At 41.9% G+C, this 19,194-nt stretch overlaps 1 protein-coding gene across 1 annotated transcript in view; it reads left to right on the plus strand.

Annotated features, from left to right (window-relative positions):
- The window catches only part of CRIM1 (cysteine rich transmembrane BMP regulator 1), a 309,698-nt gene that overhangs the window by 256,546 nt on the left and 33,958 nt on the right, over window positions 1–19,194 (plus strand). The window contains exon 11 of the mRNA XM_077811884.1: window positions 15,090–15,299. Coding sequence (XP_077668010.1) covers window positions 15,090–15,299 — 210 coding nt within the window. The remainder of the gene's footprint in view (window positions 1–15,089; window positions 15,300–19,194) is intronic.

Below are 19,194 nucleotides of genomic sequence, written 5' to 3' on the forward strand. Positions count from 1 at the left end.
TTTTCTACAGCCCTTTCCCAGCATGCACTTCTGCCCAGATTACAATGCTCAGTGTCATTCTGGGGCTCAACCTGTGAACAGTCCTTGGTGGCCATGTGATCTTCTTTCTTGAGGGCCAGCACATGCTGATACAGCGTCTTTATCAGTGATTATTAATAAATAAATGTCAACAGTAAAAATGTAAATGTCCTACAGTCTGTACTTTTCTCCCAGCATCTCGCTCTACATGTGAGTCTATGCATGTATGCATGCTTCTCTAACGAATTGTGTTAAATAGTTGTACTTTTCATCAATTGTTAGCTTTGGTTCAGGCTGCTTTCACACAACCCTGAAATATGAGTGTTAGTCACAAAGCAGTTTTTACTTGGGGATGTACATGTGCACAAAATTTACTTTTATATTAACTGTCTTAACGTTGTAACAGCTGCAAGAGTTACATATCTAAATAGGTTTAAACTGTTTTAGCACTTAAATACTTTGTGCAATTAAATTTCCCATGTCCTTCCAGGCCATTCCTTCAGCTGTAAAAGTATAGCTTATACTATACCAGTCCTGAGCACAATCCCATTTATTTAAAGGACTTGGGGACATCAGAAATCTTCAGATAAACAGGATTTTATATGAAATTGTGGAGGTAGTTGGCCAACTAGCTTTAAAGGAACTGTGATCTCAGGCATCCCAGACTACCTGCACAACCTGGTGAGACACAGTAAAACCATTCTTTTGTTAATCAGATCTTTTGGTTAAATGAAGATTGCTTAAACAAGGAAGTACAGTTGCACAACTGTATATGTTCATGTGTACTTGTTCAGCTACATTTTCTAACACAAACATGTCCATGTATGTCAAGTTTTTTTGACTCTTGTAATTATCAGATGCAGTAGAGTCAAAGAAATTCAGGATGGCAAACACCTAGAAGGACGCTCAGCCTCTCTCTGTGCCAATGTAGAATAGAGCTTGAGCCTGGGGTAACTCTGTCCAACATGTCCCCTTTTAATAGGCTACCTTTAGTGAGGCAGGCAATAGTTCTTGAGTGGTCTGTAGGCCTTGTACTATGCCATGTAGCATGTGGATTAACCATTGTTACCCTTTTGTAGCATCCTTACATGGTGATGTAACGTTACTCTAGGCAGCAAGCACTATGTAATGGAGCATATCACCTTATGATAGACAAGTTTTTGAAAAGATGAATTCTAAACTTAGTTTTAGTTAGTAGGGAATTGGTCCTGCTTTGAGCAGGGGGTTGGACTAGATGACCTCCTGAGGTCCCTTCCAACCCTGATATTCTATGATTCTATGATAAACTGCTTGCCTATTTTCCTTTTTTTTTTAAATGATACCAATTCCATGTTTCTTGGATGATTAGGAGCCCTGCATACTCTGTAGCAAACTAGGCTTAAATTATTCAGCACTCCGGTGCAGCAGACTAAAATACCTGTGCCTACTTCAAGTACATTTAATAATAGAGGGTTTTATTGCATTCACTGTGGAAAATGAATAACAACAATCATTGAAGTATTTCTTGTGCTATTTAATTATGTTAAATTCCATTTTCATGCTGTTCCTAGATGTTTAATGTGCCACATGATTTTTATTTGTAATGCATCTCTGTACTGTAAACATTGTACTGGGAAATACTCGTAGACTTTGGCAGCTGTGTAAGAGACAGTTTGGGTTTTGGCTCGAAGGTAGGCATGGGAAGCACTTTGGTTTTGGAGCACCAAGAGTTAGTTGCAGCTTTTGCCACAGAGGAGGACTTGATTTCTTTTTTCCCCATCCTAGCAACCTTTGACAGCAACCAGCTGCACCACTAGTCCCTATTCCTGTATCTGCCAATGCATCTAAAATTATAGATAAGACCATTAGTGTAGCTGATTGTTTAAGCCAAAATGATGGGCCATGAAAGAGTAACAGTGTTAATTATTATTGTTTAAGATGATGTCATTAGGTCTGAGTCAACACCTCTCTGAGGTAATCAGGAGTCTTTTAGAGTTATTGTTTGACTGCTTGCATACGCATGTAGACACTTCGTCAGCTAAAACTTAGGTTTCCAAATGGGAACTATCTTCACAACTGTAGGAGTTAAAACTTTTTTCTTTGTAAAAAGTTAGATTCTGGAGTACAATTCTGACAAATTCCTAGGGCATAGGATTCCAGGATACTTGGAGACTTATCTTTAAAAAAACAGCCCTATGATCAACTTCACAAATCTGGAACTAGAAATTGTAGATTTTCTGTTTTTATTTACCATGTATGAGATCTAATCTTGTTAAATAGTTAAGTGGCCTAAAATACAAAATAATGGACTGTCCTGTAGGTTATAACTTGAGTATTCAGTGTCTGTTTCATTTGCTGTTTTTTCTCGATATCACACAACTTTGAAAAGAATGTCATTATATCTTTCTTTTTTTTTAACAAAAACTACCATAGAATTCTACTCTAGTAATTTTTTCTTTGCTAAAAGAGCAAGTTTACATGCGCAGATCATAATCATCTCATGTATGATTATACACCTCTACCCCGATATAACGCGACCCGATATAACACGAATTCAGATATAACGTGGTAAAGCAGCACTCTGGGGGGCGGGGCTGCTCACTCCGGCAGATCAGCATGTCATCATGTCTGGCTCTGACACGCTGCTCTGAGCGGCGTGTTAAGGGTTCCAGGCCGGGGGCGGAGGGGTTGGATAAGGGGCAGAAGGTCTTGGAAGGCGGTCAGGGGACAGGGAGCAGGGGGAGTTGGATGGTTCGGAGGTTCTGGGGATGGGGAACAGGATAGGGCGTGGGAGTCCCGGGGGGCCTGTCAGGGGACAGGGGTGTGATAGGAGTAGGGGCAGTCAGGGAGCAGGGGGGTTGGGTAGGGGGTGGGGTCCTGGGGGTGATTAGGGACGGGGGGGGTCTCTGGAGGGGGCGGTCAGGGGACAAGGAGCAGGGGGCTTAGATAGGGGGTGAGTCTTGGGAGGGGTGGTTAGGGGCGGGGGGTCTCTGGAGGGGGTAGTCAGGGAACAAGGAGCTGGGTGGGGTTTGGATGGGTCAGGGGTTCTGAGGGGCTAGTCCGGGGGCGGGAAGTGACTATTAATAACAGAAATGCTCGAGGCCAAAGCGAGTTCGATATAACGCAGTTTCACCTATAATGTGGTAAGATTTTTTGCCTCTTGAGGACCGCGTTATATCAGGGTATAGGTGTAGTTCACTCAGAAAAGTTGAATAATACATATTCACTTTCAGTGGCCGAGTTCATTAAATAGAATACTGCTGCTATTGATCTTCTTGGAATTAAATCACTTTAACAATATAGCTAGTTTAATGGCAATCCCTAGTTAGGGAAAATAGATACAAGAAACATAATGTTTATTTGGTTTTCTATTTTTTCAGACAAGACATTGAATAACAAAATACAGATGTGAAAAACTTGAGCTTATTTCAGTCACTATTTTTATTATGTGCCTTTTTCAGAGAAAACCATGCAAAAATGTATGTAATATATTTCAAATAACCACCTGTCACCGGAAGAGATTTCTGTAGAAGAGGGGGTGTGTGTGTGCATGTGCGGATGCAAAAGAAGTCTATTTTCACCATTTTCAGAGACAGAGATCACATGAAACATGATCCTGTAGTACTTAGAGCAATTTCATGACAAAGATAGGCAAAATGTAGACAAAGTATTTGCCCCACTTTGTTACATGGTGCTAACTAGTGATGGAAATATTAGCCGTTGACATAAAAAATATCACAGCAAAAGGCTGATTAGAGCAAGAATGTCACAACAGACATTTTTCTTAAGGGAGAAAGATGCCCTATTTGGATTTTCAGTTATTCTGATCCATGTTGTGCAATATGCAGTTTGAATAAGGCATCAGTCAGTATGATGGAGACAGCAAGACCACCTTAATACTTCTGCTTTATATGTCCTCTTATTTGAGTCCGTATAAATCATATATTACTCCAAAGGAGGGCAGGGGATGGTACAGCAAATGAGTGGTTTGTTGGTGCTTCTGGCCAATACACTAAATCATTCTTTACCAATCAAGCACATATTGGAGGATGCCTACTGAAGCCTCAGATGCTGGCAGATGTAGGGTCACTGACACTATATCTTATGACAGATTTCAGGGTAGCAGCCATGTTAGTCTGTATTCGCAAAAAGAAGAGTACTAGTGGCACCTTAGAGACTAACAAATTTATATAAGCATAAGCTTTCGTGAGCTACAGCTCACTTCATCAGATGCATTCAGCGGAAAATACAGTGGGGAGATCTATATACATAGAGAACATGAAACAATGGGTGTTACCATACACACTGTAACGAGAGTGATCACTTAAGGTGAGCTATTACCAGCAGGAGAGCGGGGGACCTTTTGTAGTGATAATCAAGGTGGGCCATTTCCAGCAGTTGACAAGAAAGTCTGAGGAACAGTGAGGGTGGAGGGGGGGAATAAACATGGGGAAATAGTTTCACTTTGTGTAATGACCCATCCAATCCCAGTCTCTATTCAAGACTAAGTTAATTGTATGCAGTTTGCAAATTAATTCCAATTCAGCAGTCTCTCGTTGGAGTCTGTTTTTGGAGATTTTTGTTGAAGAATTGCAACTTTTAGGTCTGTAATCGAGTGACCAAAGAGATTGAAGTGTTCTCCAACTGATTTTTGAATGTTATAATTCTTGACATCTGATTTGTGTCCATTTATTCTTTTACATAGAGACTGTCCACTTTGACCAATGTACATGGCAGAGGGACATTGCTGGCACATGATGGCATATATCACATTGGTAGATGTGCAGGTGAACAAGCCTCTGACAGTGTGGCTGATGTGATTAGGCCCTATGATGGTGTCCCCTGAATAGATATGTGGACACAGTTGGCAGCTGGCTTTGTTGCAAGGATAGGTTCCTGGGTTAGTGGTTCTGTTGTGTGGTGTGTGGTTGCTGGTGAGTATTTGCTTCAGATTGCGGGGCTGTCTGTAAGCAAGGACTGGCCTGTCTCCCAAGATCTGTAAGAGTAGTCCTTCAGGATAGGCTGTAGATCCTTGATGATGCGTTGGAGAGGTTTTAGTTGAGGGCTGAAGGTGATGGCTAGTGGCGTTCTGATTTGAAGGCATACATTGTCCCCAAATGTGAAATAGTTATGGGTGAGGACAAAGTCACAAAGTTCAGCCACCAGGTTTGCTGTGACATTATCGGGGATACTGTTCCTGATGGTTTGTAGTCCATCTTTGTGTGGAATGTTGGTGTAGAGGGCTTCTGCATCCGTAGTGGCCAGGATGGTGTTTTCAGGAAGATCACCGGTGGATTGTAGTTTCCTCAGGAAGTCAGTGGTGTCTCGAAGATAGCTGGGACTGCTGGTAGCATAGGGCCTGAGGAGGGAATCTACATAGCCAGACAGTCCTGCTGTCAGGATGGCAATGCCTGAGATGATGGGGCATCCAGGATTTCCAGGTTTATGGATCTTGGGTAGCAGATAGAGTACCCCAGGTCGGGGTTCCAGGGGTGTGTCTGTGCAGATTTGATCTTGTGCTTTTTCAGGGAGTTTCTTGAGCAAATGCTGTAGTTTCTTTTGGTAACCTCAGTGGGATCAGAGGGTAATGACCTGTAGAAAGTGATGTTGGAGAGCTGCCGAGCAGCCTCTTGTTCATATTCCGACCTATTCATGATGACGACAGCACCTCCTTTGTCAGCCTTTTTGATTATGATGTCAGAGTTGTTTCTGAGGCTGTGGGTGGCACTGTGTTCTGCACGGCTGAGGTTATGGGGCAAGTGATGCTGCTTTTCCACAATTTCAGCCCGTGCACGTCAGCGGAAGCACTCTATGTAGAAGTCCAGTCTGTTGTTTTGACCTTCAGGAGGAGTCCACCCAGAATCCTTCTTTTTGTAGTCTTGGTAGGAAGGTCTCTGTGGGTTAGTATGTTGTTCAGAGGTGTGTTGGAAATATTCCTTGTGTCGGAGACGTCGAAAATAGGATTCTAGGTCACCACGGAACTGTATCATGCTTGTGGGGGTGGAGGGGCAGAAGGAGAGGCCCCGAGATAGGACAGATTCTTCTGCTGGGCTAAGAGTATAGTTGGATAGATTAACAATATTGCTGGGTGGGTTAAGGGAACCACTGTTGTGGCCCCTTGTGGCATGTATAGTTTAGTGTTCTTTTTCTTTTGTAGAGAAGCAAAGTGTGTGTTGTAAATGGCTTGTCTAGTTTTTGTAAAGTCCAGCCACGAGGAAGTTTGTGTGGAAGGTTGGTTTTTTATGAGAGTATCCAGTTTTGAGAGCTTATTCTTAATCTTTCCCTGTTTGCTGTAGAGGATGTCGATCAGGTGGTTCCGCAGTTTCTTTGAGAGCGTGTGGCACAAGCTGTCAGCATAGTCTATGTGGTATGTATATTGTAATGGATTTTTTACCTTCAGTCCTTTTGGTATGATGTCCATCTGTTTGTATTGATTATCACTACAAAAGGTGTCGTCGTTGTGTGTCCCTCCCCCCATACTGCTGGTAATAGCTCACCTTAAGTGATCACTCTCGTTACAGTGTGTATGGTAACACCCATTGTTTCATGTTCTCTATGTATATAAATCTCCCCACGGTATGCATCCGATGAAGTGAGCTGTAGCTCACGATAGCTTATGCTCAAATAAATTTGTTAGTCTCTAAGGTGCCACAAGTCCTCCTGTTCTTTTTACTATATCTTATGGTACTATTTATTACCCAGGCACCCCAAGCTAACTGACAGCCCTATAGTGTGTCATTCAACAAAATATGTTGCCTTTATCTCCAAAGCCAGATAGCAGTTAACTCAGCAATTGATAACAAGGGAAAGGAAGCTTGTTCCAATCTACCCTTACACAAAGCAAATTACTCCTGCCATTGCTGCTATGATTACTCTAGATTTGTGTCCATTTTCTTCCTGTTGAAGCCTCTGGCTTCCATACATATTGCAAATTACTATACCTGGATAAAAGGGTTCACCAGACAACATTGCTCAACTAAAGCAATCCCAAAACTGTACACAGAGCCAGGGTAAATATAGCCATGTACCCATCTAAAGATCTGTTGGATTCCAAGCAAAAGATGCTTTAATTTCTTAAGAGTAAATTTGAGTAATTAAGTGTAAGTTTGAGGAAGGGAACATGTTGGGGTAATAATTTCAGTCCTGTTACCTGCAAAGAAGCCAAGTGACTTAAACACAATAAAGAAGTTACTGTGCATTTTAAAGTGTGATGCAGATATCACAGGTGTGGATTTATAGGACACTAGAACAGGTTTTGGTGTAATTGTGAGCTATAGTGAGCTGGGGGTTACAGTTATCCCAGAAGTGTGCCAGCAAATTTGCAGCAAGATTCAATGGGATTTTTAAAGTTTTATTTTCTGGAGGGGTTACTCAAAATTTTAATAATTTGGCAAAAAAAAGTTAAAAATGCACAGCAGTACATCATACAAAAATTTGTGATATATAATCTGTAAGGATCCAATTGTAAATATACTGTAAATCAAAATAAATTTACTACAGTTCTCAGCAGTCATTACTGAGATACAGCAATGTACAAGGAGAAGTAGTTATATAGATTTGAGTTTGATATGACAGACCACTCAGAAGAGTTGTCTTCACTGCAACAGTCAGTACACTAGAGCTAGCCTAGCTCAAGAGAGAGTGAATGACCACACTGGAGCTACATGGAGTGATTGGATTAGCAGCTGGTGAGTTATAATTTTAGCTGCTGCATCCTCAGGGTATTCCTATCTCCAACATCAGCAGCATTGGAGCATCAGCCCACACCCCCTGACAAGCTAGGTACATGAAGCTTTTAGGGACGTAAAAGTTTAACTGGTTAACCGATAAGCATCAGTCTTACTGGTTTCAGTTAATGATTAACTCCACTGCCGGGTCTGAGTCCTCTGCTGCCCTGTGTGTGTGGGGGGGGGGGGTCCCCTGGGTGCGGGGGCCAGCAGCAGGGGCCCTGCATAAAACGTGGGGGGTGCTGCAGCACCCCTAGTTCCCCAGTTAAACATTTAACCATGTTGTGACAGGTTAGACCCCCCCCCTTCTGGGATGCCACCTGATGTTGTGGGGTTTAACTAAGCCTCTCCTGTTCAATCAGCCTGGGTTCCTTCTCACTGCTTTGCTGAATTAGGCTCTCCGGCCTCTTGCAGCGCGTGCACACACACAGACAGGTAGGGCCACACCCCGCTGCAGACAGACTGATGTCAGCTCTGTGTGAGAGGACTCCCCCAGCAGTCCCATGCACACCCCTTTTTGGGAGATAAACCCAAAATTATACTGTCTTGTGCTATATAGAAAAATCTGCACAGCGCAAGCTCATAAAAATCCGCCCTCTTCCTCAATGTGAAGAGAGGTGTGCACACTTCTTGCCCACCCAGTTAGAAATTGCATAAACTGAGTTTTATTATAAACAAGAAGTAAGTGTATTAACTACACTTAATAAAGGTGTATTTTAAGTGAAAATAAGAGATAACAGACAGAACAAAGCAGATTACTAAGCAAATGAAACCAAACACTCAAACTAAGCTAGGTTCATTAAAGAAATTGGTTACAAATCAAATTTCTCATCCTAGATATTGTTGCAGGCAGATTACAGAAGGTCTTGAAAGACAGCTGCACTGGTCTCCCTCTTGAGACCTCAGGTATTATTACTTACAAGGTAGATGCCCTTCCAGCTTGAGTTCTGTCCTTTCCCCCTTAGTTTAGTTTTTGTTTCCAAGTGTTTTTCGTGTCTCTTTGGGTGGGGAGGCAGAGGAGGACCATGATGATGTCACTCCCCTGCCTTATATAGCTCTTGTGTAAGGCGGGAACCCTTTGTCTTCTAGTGGAAAACCACTGGCATTCCAAAAGGGGAGGAGGGTATCCAGTACCAGGTGACTCGGACCCATGTCTCTTCATGGCTGTGGCAGCCATTGCTCCTAAACTGTCTCCAGAGTCCACAAGAAGCCTAAGCTCTTTCACAGTCCATTGTTTTTGCTAATGGCCCATGAGGCCTGTCTGGCTTTTCCATTGTTGTACCTGAAGTGCTGGTTGGTGGAGACACCCAAATTAACACATTTGAAATACAGGTACATAGTTAATATCCCTAACTGCAGATACAGAAATGATACAGGCATACAAATTGGATAATCACATTCAGTAAATCATAACTTTTCCAATGATATCTTACATAAGCCATCTTGCATAAAGTATATCTCAGTTATGTCATATTCATATCATAAGCATACTTTCATAAAGAATATGAAGTAAAACGTGTCACATGTAACAGATAAAATTTTAATTGGTTACATGGTTACTTTTTTTAACCGCTATTTATATCCCTAGAATATTTAAAACACCACTTAACTCAAGCCAGAGATTTGTGTGTGTGGATGGGAATCAAGTTATGGGCAAAACTTGCATTATAGCATGTGCCAACAGTGTACTGAAGACAAGCCCAGAGTGGTGGTTGGTTCAGTAAAGGACTCAATTGCTTTGGTGAGATTTAAACTCATTTTATTATATTGGCTATTGGGCTATTGTAAAACAAACCCAAATATCAACAGCGTCCTCCCCTTACCTGTAGTCCAAAATAAAGTTTTGGAGGAATGTCTAACTTTGGGCAAATCTAAGAGATGAAGAGAAACCGTTAGCTCTCTTCTTTCAAGCCAGTTCAACTATCCGATGTCCATTTTTCCTTTATCGGTCTATCCTTTTTAATATAGTTGTAGCTGTGGTAGTCCCAGGATATTAGAGAGGCAAGGTGGGTGAGGTAATATCTTTTATTGAACCAATGTCTGTTGATGAATTCCCATTTTCCTTGCCTGGAATTGGGGCTACAGCAAAGATCTGAATGGTCCAGGATAAGATATTAGAAGTGTATGCGTACACTCCTCTATTTGTTCACCAACACAGACATCCGAGAGCAACTGTTTTCCCCACAGAGTCCTTGTTTCACCACAAAAATCAAATGTGCTTTTAATTAAAGAATATATCGTTAAGTATTATCTATTTAAAATATTTTCATTAACCTTCTGTATCTTCCTTGTTTTTATTATTTCTTCTGTTTCCCTCCAGTCATTATTTTTCGTCTATGTGTATTCTTCCATAACTTTCAGCATCTGTTTTTCCCTAGGCTGATTACTCTATAGGTAAAATTTCCCTTGCACTTTTCCCTGTGTTGTGTTCTTTAATGTCTTACCCATGTTCTCTCTCTTTCCTTGTTTCTGATCATTTTCCTTCCTTCTCTTTTCCTAAATTTCCCCTTCCCACTCTTTTCTTCCCATCATACACTTGTTATTTTTCCCCTCTGATCTTACTTACTCATTCTCTTTTCTGTCCCTCTGTTTAGGTAAACTTGACTAATAAAATAGTCAAAACACTTTTTTGACTTTTTAAACAAAAAATGTTGTAACTTTTAATTTGAAAATGTTTTGTTTCAAAATTTTAGCTAGATTTTGTTTAAAGAAAAATGAAAAAGGGTAAAAAAAAAAAAAAACCCTGAAAACATAAGGAAAAAATGAAAAAAATTCATTTTGGGCCAACAAAACGCTGCATTTGCCTTGGGAAGGGGGGAGGGGACGTGTCAATTTTTCATTTCAGCAGGAAAAAACACAAAGACCCAAAATGAAATTCTTAGGATTTTTAGGTTCATCGACTAAACTGAAAAATCAGTTATTTGATCAGCTCTGCGGAATAATTGGGTCTTGTGCCATTCAGAGCTATAGGCCGCAATTCCGACAAATACGTACGTATATGTTAATTGTAGGCACATGGTTAAATGCTTTGTGGAATAGGAATGCACTTAAACACATGCTTAAGTACTTGGTTGAATTATTATCAGCAGCTTGAACTTCACCTGGAATTAAACACACAGCCACAGCTGAGAAGTGATTACAAGTGTCGTGTGATTAAGTAACTTGGGGTCCATGTGTAGCTGGAACTGCCAATCATTAGTATGTTCGGGAGGGGGCTCTCAGGAGCACTTGTTGAAACTCTGCACAAAAACTGAAGGGAGGGTTGGCAGCTCATCAGTTGGAAGTGACAGAGGAAGGGAGAGACCTGGCTTTGTGGCTTGATCACAGGAAGACTGAGACACCAATCCAATGCTGCTGGTAAAAAGGAAAATGTGATTCTAGGATGATTCAATCAAGGCATTTCCAGTAGAGAGAGAGGACTACGAATGCCATTGTACAAGGCATTGGTAAGACCTCATTTGGAATATTGTGTACAATTCTGATCACCCATGTTTTAGAAAGATGAATTCAGACTGGAACAGGTGCAGAGAAGTACTTCTAGGATGATCATGGGAATGGAGGGCCTATTTTATGAGACTAAAAGAGATTGGCTTGGTTAGTCTAGCAAAATAAAAGCTGAGAGGGGAGATGATTGCTGTTTATAAATATATGCCAAGAAAGGTGAAAGGTAAATGCCAGGAAAGGTGAAGAGATCTTCAAACTAAAGGACAGTGTTGGTACAAGAACAAATGGATATAAACTGTCCATGAACAAATTCAGGCTGGAAATTGGAAGAAGGTTTCTAACCATCAGAGGAGTGATGTTCTAGAACAGGCTCCCAATAGGAGTTGTGGGGACAAACAACTTAATTAGTTTTAAGAGAAAGCTGGACAAACCTATGAGTGCAATAGTATGATGCGGTTGCTTATGGTGGTAGTGGACAGGGCTCAACAGTCCTGGTTCTGGTTTATGTCTTATGTTCCTAAAGCTCATGCTTCAGGTTTCATCCGGCCACCAGCAGGGGTCAGGAAGGGATTTCCCACCACCCCCACTGTATTCTGGGAGGGTTTCTTTTATATCCTTTCTCTGAAGCTTCAGGGATGGCCACAGCTGAAGATGGGACGTTAGGCGGGGAGGACCAGGGCACTGAGGTGGCAGTGAGCATTCTCTCTGTCAGGTGTGTGTTTGGCTGTTTCTTGCTCACATGCTTAGAGTCTAACTGATTGCCATATGTGAGACTGAGAAGGAATTTTCCCCTCGGTCAGATTGGCAGTGACTGGGATTTTTTCACTTTCCTCTGCAGCATGCTGGTGTGGGTCATGTGCCAGGATTATGTGGGTATATCTATCTCATTTAATCAATTCCCTCCCAATGTAGGGGCCTGGAATACTGGTGCACCTTTGTCCTTCCTATTCTCTGCTAGTCTTCTATGGATTGTAATACTTTGGTCTCATTTTGGTTGTTGGGTTTAGTGTGCTGGTGCTGGGTGCTGTTAGTTGCCTGTGATGTACAAGAGACCAAACTAGATAATCAATCGTCCTTTTTGGCCTTCAGTCACAGAGTTTAAGTAGAATGCTAAGTCACCACCACGAGCTATGACTGGAGCTCACATTTGGAGTATACCAGATTGCATCAGGTGTCAGGTATTTCCAAAATAATTTCTTGTGGGAGGATTATACATCCAAGGTCTTCACATGTCAGTATACCTTTCAAGGTATCACCGCGTGGTATATGCACGACTTCCTTATTTTGAAATATCTCACTTCCCTGTCACATTATGTGTCGGTGGATCTAGCATATGACCTCGAAATCTGAAAACTACTTGCTGTACTACTTTAAGTGTGTAGATACAGTGAATTCTTATTCTGATAATGTACTTCAAACCAATTTACTTACCGTGTTTGTGATGTACATACCACCAGTGGTACATGCACCACAGTTTGGGAATTACTGCTCTCGATGTTATCAAAAAAGGACAGTTGCTACCAAAGGAAAAAAAAAAGGGAAAATCCAGCATTCCTTTTCACGCTCCTCTCCATTTTATTTTATTATAAGCAGAAAAAACACTGAAAACAAACTACAAGAAATACACAGAAATTGCAGCTATCACTTTAGGCAAGAGATTACCAAAATAACAGTTATTTAACGCACATAATTTCTCATGCAAACAACATGTGTTACAGCAGTAGAACCTGAAAGCAAGTCAGATCACAGAAATATCAGCCCAAAGCCAGTCATAGAACTCCAACCATAACCACTTATTTTTTAAAAAATCCATAGACCCAACCAACCCAGAATCTGAATCCTTCTACAACATCAAATGTCATGAACAAGTCTCTGCCATCCCTATCTATGCTGGCCACAGGAGCCAGGTCAAAAAAAGTTACCCAATCCACTAACTGAGACTACGACAGTTTGTGTTGCTTTTATTACTCACCAGTCAGCACAATCCAGGAACAAAACAATTTTCAACATTTACTAACTCTCTTCAAAATAAATCACATATTGTAATAACCAAAACAACCCAAATAAATATAAAACAGATTCATGGTATCGGGCAGTGCTATGTGAGATATTTTCATTCACTAGCATGACCCGTCATAAGTCTCTTGTGGCTTCTTTTCAGCCTATCACTTGTAAAGTATGTAAGGTCATACCTCTTTCATGGAAATACTTCTCATGTCACTTTATCCACTACCATGAATTCACATAATGTATAGGAAATTATATTCCTTGTAACATTTTATATTATATTTTCTGCTAATAAATTTGCTTGTTTTCTGCCATTGCTTTTCTTCCTGCCTTCATTTTTAATTTTCGCTGTATTACTTAGCCTGTCATACCATTTGCTCCATCAAGAAAAAGGGTGGAGATGAAGTGTTTTCCTACAGCCATTTTCTCCTTTAATGTTTATTAATCCTTCTCTTTCATTCTTTTATGCCAGCTCTCCTTTCCCTTGCCCCTCTTCCTTTTTTCCTTCCTCCTCTCCAAGGTTTTCTTCAGTCACTCAATCCTCCACTCAGTCTCTCCCTCTTTTTCTACACTTCCTCTTTATTCTCTTTACCCCTGTTGCTTCCCCTGCTTCCACCCTATGTTACTCACTTTACTGAGTGTCAGCATACTACAGTGGAGAAAGGAGACAGGTGGTACTTTGGGGAGAATAGAGTCTTGAGGGTAGAGGAAGTATGCCAGGATTCTTTAACTGTTTCTCTTCTATCTCTGAGGAGAATGGCGGACCCAGTCCCCAGCTCCTGTGAAAGTGCTTTGGAATCATATCTTCCTATAGACCAGGGGTGGCCAAAACTTACATGCCCTCCGAGCCGCATACGATGGTCTTCAGAAGTTCGAGAGCCAGAGCACACCTGCCGGGGCTCGGGGTTTCAGCCCCTCTGCTGCTGAAGCCCTGAGCCCTGGCAGGTGCACCCCGCAGGGCTGAAGCCCCGAGACCCTCCTCCCCACTGGACAGAAGCTCCTACCCCACCAGCATACTACAAGGCAGAGAACCTGAGTTTACCCCTCTCCCCCTCCAAGTCTGGTAGGTAGAAAACGGGGGAGGGGAGCAGAGGCGGCTTGCGAGCCGCACTTCAATGGTAAAAGAGCGCATGGTTTGGCCACCCCTGCTATAGACCAGAAGAAGGGAAGCTGAAGATCTTCCCTTTTCATCCCTGGAGGTACTGGAAGAGAGAGTGGTGTCTCTGATGTGATTGTCTTGTGCTCACTTCCCTCCTAACGGGAGGGTAGAGGCTGAGGGTTTAGGGGGTCAACCCAGTAGCTCAGAATGCAGAAATGGACCAGACTCATCTCTGATGTAACTTCATTTAAATTAATGGAGTTACACCAGGGATTAATTTAACCTTTTGAGCATTGCTCTGTGATATTGCCCTCACGCTGCTTGGGTAATCTTATATTTGTTGTCACTGCTGTATGAGCAGCAATAGATGCCTACCTCGGAAGCCTGAGCAAGTGACCACCAACCCATTGCAATCCGACTATAAAGATATTCCAAGCAAAGCACATTGTCTCCTGGTCATAAGGGTGTGCGAAGTTGTTTTTATCAGTATTGACATGCCAAACCAAAATTCAGTTTCTGTGTGATTTATGACCAGTGCATTATGAGTAAATGGAAGTGAATACTGGCTTTCTTGTGGAAGATGCATCTAACCACAGCATACATGATCATTTCACCTTGGTACACCATGCAGAAGCTTGTTTCAAGTGCTCGTGAGGCTGACCCTATTTCTAAGTCTAGGTGAAAGAAAGAAAAAATAGCTAATAATAATAATTAAAAAATAAACCCTCTAAAAACAAATCTAATGAAGGTATGCACTATTTTTTTTCTAAGCAACACTCTCACCAGGGCACGTATTTTCTGATCATTTTATGCAGAGATACCAGATTCTGTTATGCCACCAGTTAAAACAGGCTCTTGCCTGTCAATGGATGGGCGTCGTCATGAGAAAGAGGAGAGCTGGCATGATGGTTGCCGAGAATGTTATTGTCACAATGGACGGGAGATGTGTGCCTTGATCACCTGCCCTGTGCCTAATTGTGGCAATCCTACCATACATCCAGGACAATGTTGTCCGTTATGTCCAGGTAAAATGTTGTATTCTACATTATATAATAAATCAACCCTGCTCCCACTTGTGTGCAAAATTTCCTCACCCAAAGTTAAAGCACAAATACAAGTCAAGAGACCAGGTTTTGATGCCCAGCTATACCAGAAACTAACTTGGATGACTTTTGTTATGTTTTCTATGGTTCAGTTTCCCCAGCTGTAAAATAAAGGTGTGAATACTTATTTCACATGGCTGTTGTGAGGCTTAATTCATTAATATTTGTACAAAGTGTTGCAATTCTAAAATATTACGATGTTTCCAGTTTATTAGCTGTGATGTCATATGAATATCATTTGATAAGCTATTACAAAATATTCATCATTTTTATTGAGTTAAGAATGAGATTTCATTAATGGTCACCTATTGATGACAGTGTTTCAGTGGGTCTGATGGGAATATTCATTCAATCAGATTTCTTGATTAATTGAATATTCTCATTGCATGTTGCAGAACAGAAATGTTTGCTCCTGTAATGGAAGATTATTGAGTTCTCTTTTTGGGTAGGAAGGCTAAGTACAAATAATGAAGAATTACTGTGTTTTTAATTATAACAGAATATACACATTAAAAGTACTTGAAAGATCTTTACTTGTAGCCACCATCTAACTTAGTATAAAACTATTTCATTTTTAGTCTCAATGAAATTGCTCACAGGAGGCTGTTTTATATAATAAGCAATAATTATTACCTTAATAGATATTAATATATCATTAATATCTGAGTTACTGGATGGTAGGTGGCATTGCATAGTAAACGTCAAAGTTGTAATAATGATATTTATAGTAATAAAATGCTAAATCGGTAGAAAATAAGTAATAAAAAGGATTCAGGTAATATTTTACTTTATTGTAAGATAAAACAAAAATGAAACAAAACAACAGGTGTGGAAATTAATATTTAAATTAGTATCTTAAAATTAGTTAAAACAATGTTTAGTTAAAGCTTATGTTAGTATTAGGGACTTACCCAGTACTGGGATTTAGCTTCTATGACTGAAGCAAAGTCCCCAGGGCTCTAAACTTATCCCCGCTCTGATGGGTATTCTGCTAATACTCAAGAAGCCTTTTGTGCCCTGAAGAGATGCATAGCCCTGATGAAAGCTCATTCTGTCACTCCCTCTCCAAGAGGACACAGAAGATGAGAGAGGCCTGTCTTAAAATTCTTTTTCTAGAGTGCTCTCGAGAGCCTCCTCAGAACTGCAGAAAAAGGGGCCTACCAGGTATAAATAGGCATCATCAATCAATACTCCAGTAAGCTGTGTCTCAGCTTGAGCTCCCATTGCTCACTCATTGAAGAGACCTAAACCTCCATCTACTGAGGCTAGTAAAACAGCTCAGTTCGTCTCCACCAGTGATTTGAAAGTGATAGGACGGAACATCATTCCCTCAGGTACCACAGACCTATGTTGCCCTCCCTGGGACCTAGTGAAATCAAGACATGTATCACCTCAGAATATTCAGCCAAAGGCTAGGTCGCAATCCATACCAGGTCCCTCTGATACCCTGACCAAATATGGTCACAAGCACACACTACTGTCTCAGGAAGTGGCCTGTACTTCACCTGATACTGCTTTCTTGAAACTGAGATTGGTGCACGTGATGCAAATGACCTCCGTGCCCATTACTCTGGTGCTGATCTTTGCAGTGCAGATGCTCCCAGCATCAACTTTTTCAGCACTGAAGTTCTGTCCATTACTGAGCAATCTTATGGTCACAGTGCAGCCTGAATCACCATTCTTCTCCTCAGCTGTTAGTGTCCTGTTTCTCAGTACCAGCTACCACAGTTGTTGTGGTACCAGTAAGCTCTTCAGCTCCAGTGCTGGGGGAAGACTCAAGGTCATCCCTAGAACTCCAGATAGGGAAGTCCCACTGTTAGAGGAGGTGTATTCATTTTCTTCCTTCCCTTCAGAGCACAGTAGGGGAGCACCTTCTACTCACCCACCTTGTTCCTATACATAAGACCCCTATTTGACATACAGGGAATCTACAAGCTATCACTGCAAATGCAGACCTCTGGGATCTCGGGGAGAATATTCACCTTGGCATCCACGACCCCAGCCTCTTACCCCTACCATATGCAATATTGGCTCTTGTGAGCCACTTGGGGTATGCATCCAGTGAGGAAGCCTGCCTCTAGTGACCCCCTTCGCTCATTAGGGTTCGCTCTCCCTCTCCTATGAAACTTCATAGCTTGGCTTAAGAGAGGTAGCTGGTACACACTTGCACCGTGTGCCAGGAAGGAAAGGAAAGTGAGGAGGAATTACATGCTGACTGAAGTGCATCCTATCCCAGCAGCAATCTCCTCTTCCTCAGCAGACCAAACAGTAGAGCCCTTCTCTCCCACTGAGCCGTTCTATGGCGCACATTTTAGAAATTCCTGTGGAGTTGTGCGATTTTTCCTGCACTATTTACTGGACATTCTGCTGTGCCCATTAACAAAGTCCTTTTAGAACCAGGCAAATACATGGCAGACCCTAGCATCTGTGGTACCCAAGTCCCTTCCAATGGGTTTGAATATTTTCACACTCACCAAGTTCCTGAGTGCATGAAAGGTCCAAAATTCCAGGACCACCCCATAAAATTACTCAAAAAATCAAAGATAAAAAAATAGTTTCTTTGGCAGGAAAAATTGCCCATTAGCAAGCCTGCAGATGCGCACTGCAAATTACTAGCTGCTCCTGTCAAAGTGTGGTTACTTTAATGGAACAAGGTGTCACAATTTATCGAGAAACTCCCTCAAGAACACAGGGAGGAATTGAAGTCTGTGGTACCTGAGGGACAGTTGGTAGCTCATCCATCACTGAGGTGGCATTAGAGGTGTTTTACACAAGAGCATGGTCAGTGGCTACCCCCATTGCCACTTGCAGGGCTTCATGGCTACAATATTCAGTAATACCGAAGGAGGTTCAGGGAGCAATTGAGGATCTTGGATTTGAAGTCTCTGACTGCTCAACACAAGAACTGAGGAAGCCCTGAGCTCTCTTAAAAATCAGAGAGAGACTCCATTCTTTGGGAGTCCATGTGACAGCCCCTAGGAGAAAGCAGGCCAGGTCACAAAGCTACTCTAGACAAAAGCCCTCCACTGTTATTACAACCCACAAAGATCATCGGAGTCACCAAGGAAGAAGCAGAGGTTGAAATGCAGAAGGCCTTCAGCTTTTTTCTCCTCTACTACACATCTTGTGTCCACCTTACAGCAGTAAGTTTGATGCCATAATTGAGAGCCCAGTGCATACGCTGCTGTTGTTAACCCAGCAGTCCAAACCCAACGAGCCCGAGTCAATTGGCCTGGTCTCTGGGACTCACTGCAAGGCTCTTTTTTTGCTGTATAGATGTACCCTCAGAATTGTGGGTTTTATGGCCCTGTGCATTACATCACGCAGCATGTCAGACTTCATCTACTCTCCATGCAAGGGTGGTTGAAATCAATGTATCTTCCCAGCAAACATCACATGCACATGCGAGTGCAGTTCACTCAAGAAGTCCTCTCATCACTAAATTGGTGGAAGGACCCACTATCAAGGTCTTTGACCTTTTCTCCACCTCTGCCTACCAAGATGCTGGTGACCGATTCCTACATGCTTGATTGGGGAGCTCACCTAGACACTCACAAGCCTAAGATCTCTGGACTCACAAAGAGACTTCCGCACATAAACATCCTAGAGCTCAGAGCTGTTTGTCTAACATGTACAGCATTTCTTCCCATGCTAGGTGGGCTAATAGTTCAGGTAATGACAAACAACACAATAGCATTGTTTTATGTCAGCAGACAGGCAGGTGCATGATCATCCTCCACCTTTGTGAAGAAACTTTTAGCCTCGGGAACACGTGCATTTGTTACCAAATCACACCACTAGGTCTTAATCGGCTAGG

This window comes from Eretmochelys imbricata, chromosome 3 (assembly GCF_965152235.1).
Source record: "Eretmochelys imbricata isolate rEreImb1 chromosome 3, rEreImb1.hap1, whole genome shotgun sequence".
NCBI lineage: Eukaryota > Metazoa > Chordata > Testudines > Cheloniidae > Eretmochelys > Eretmochelys imbricata.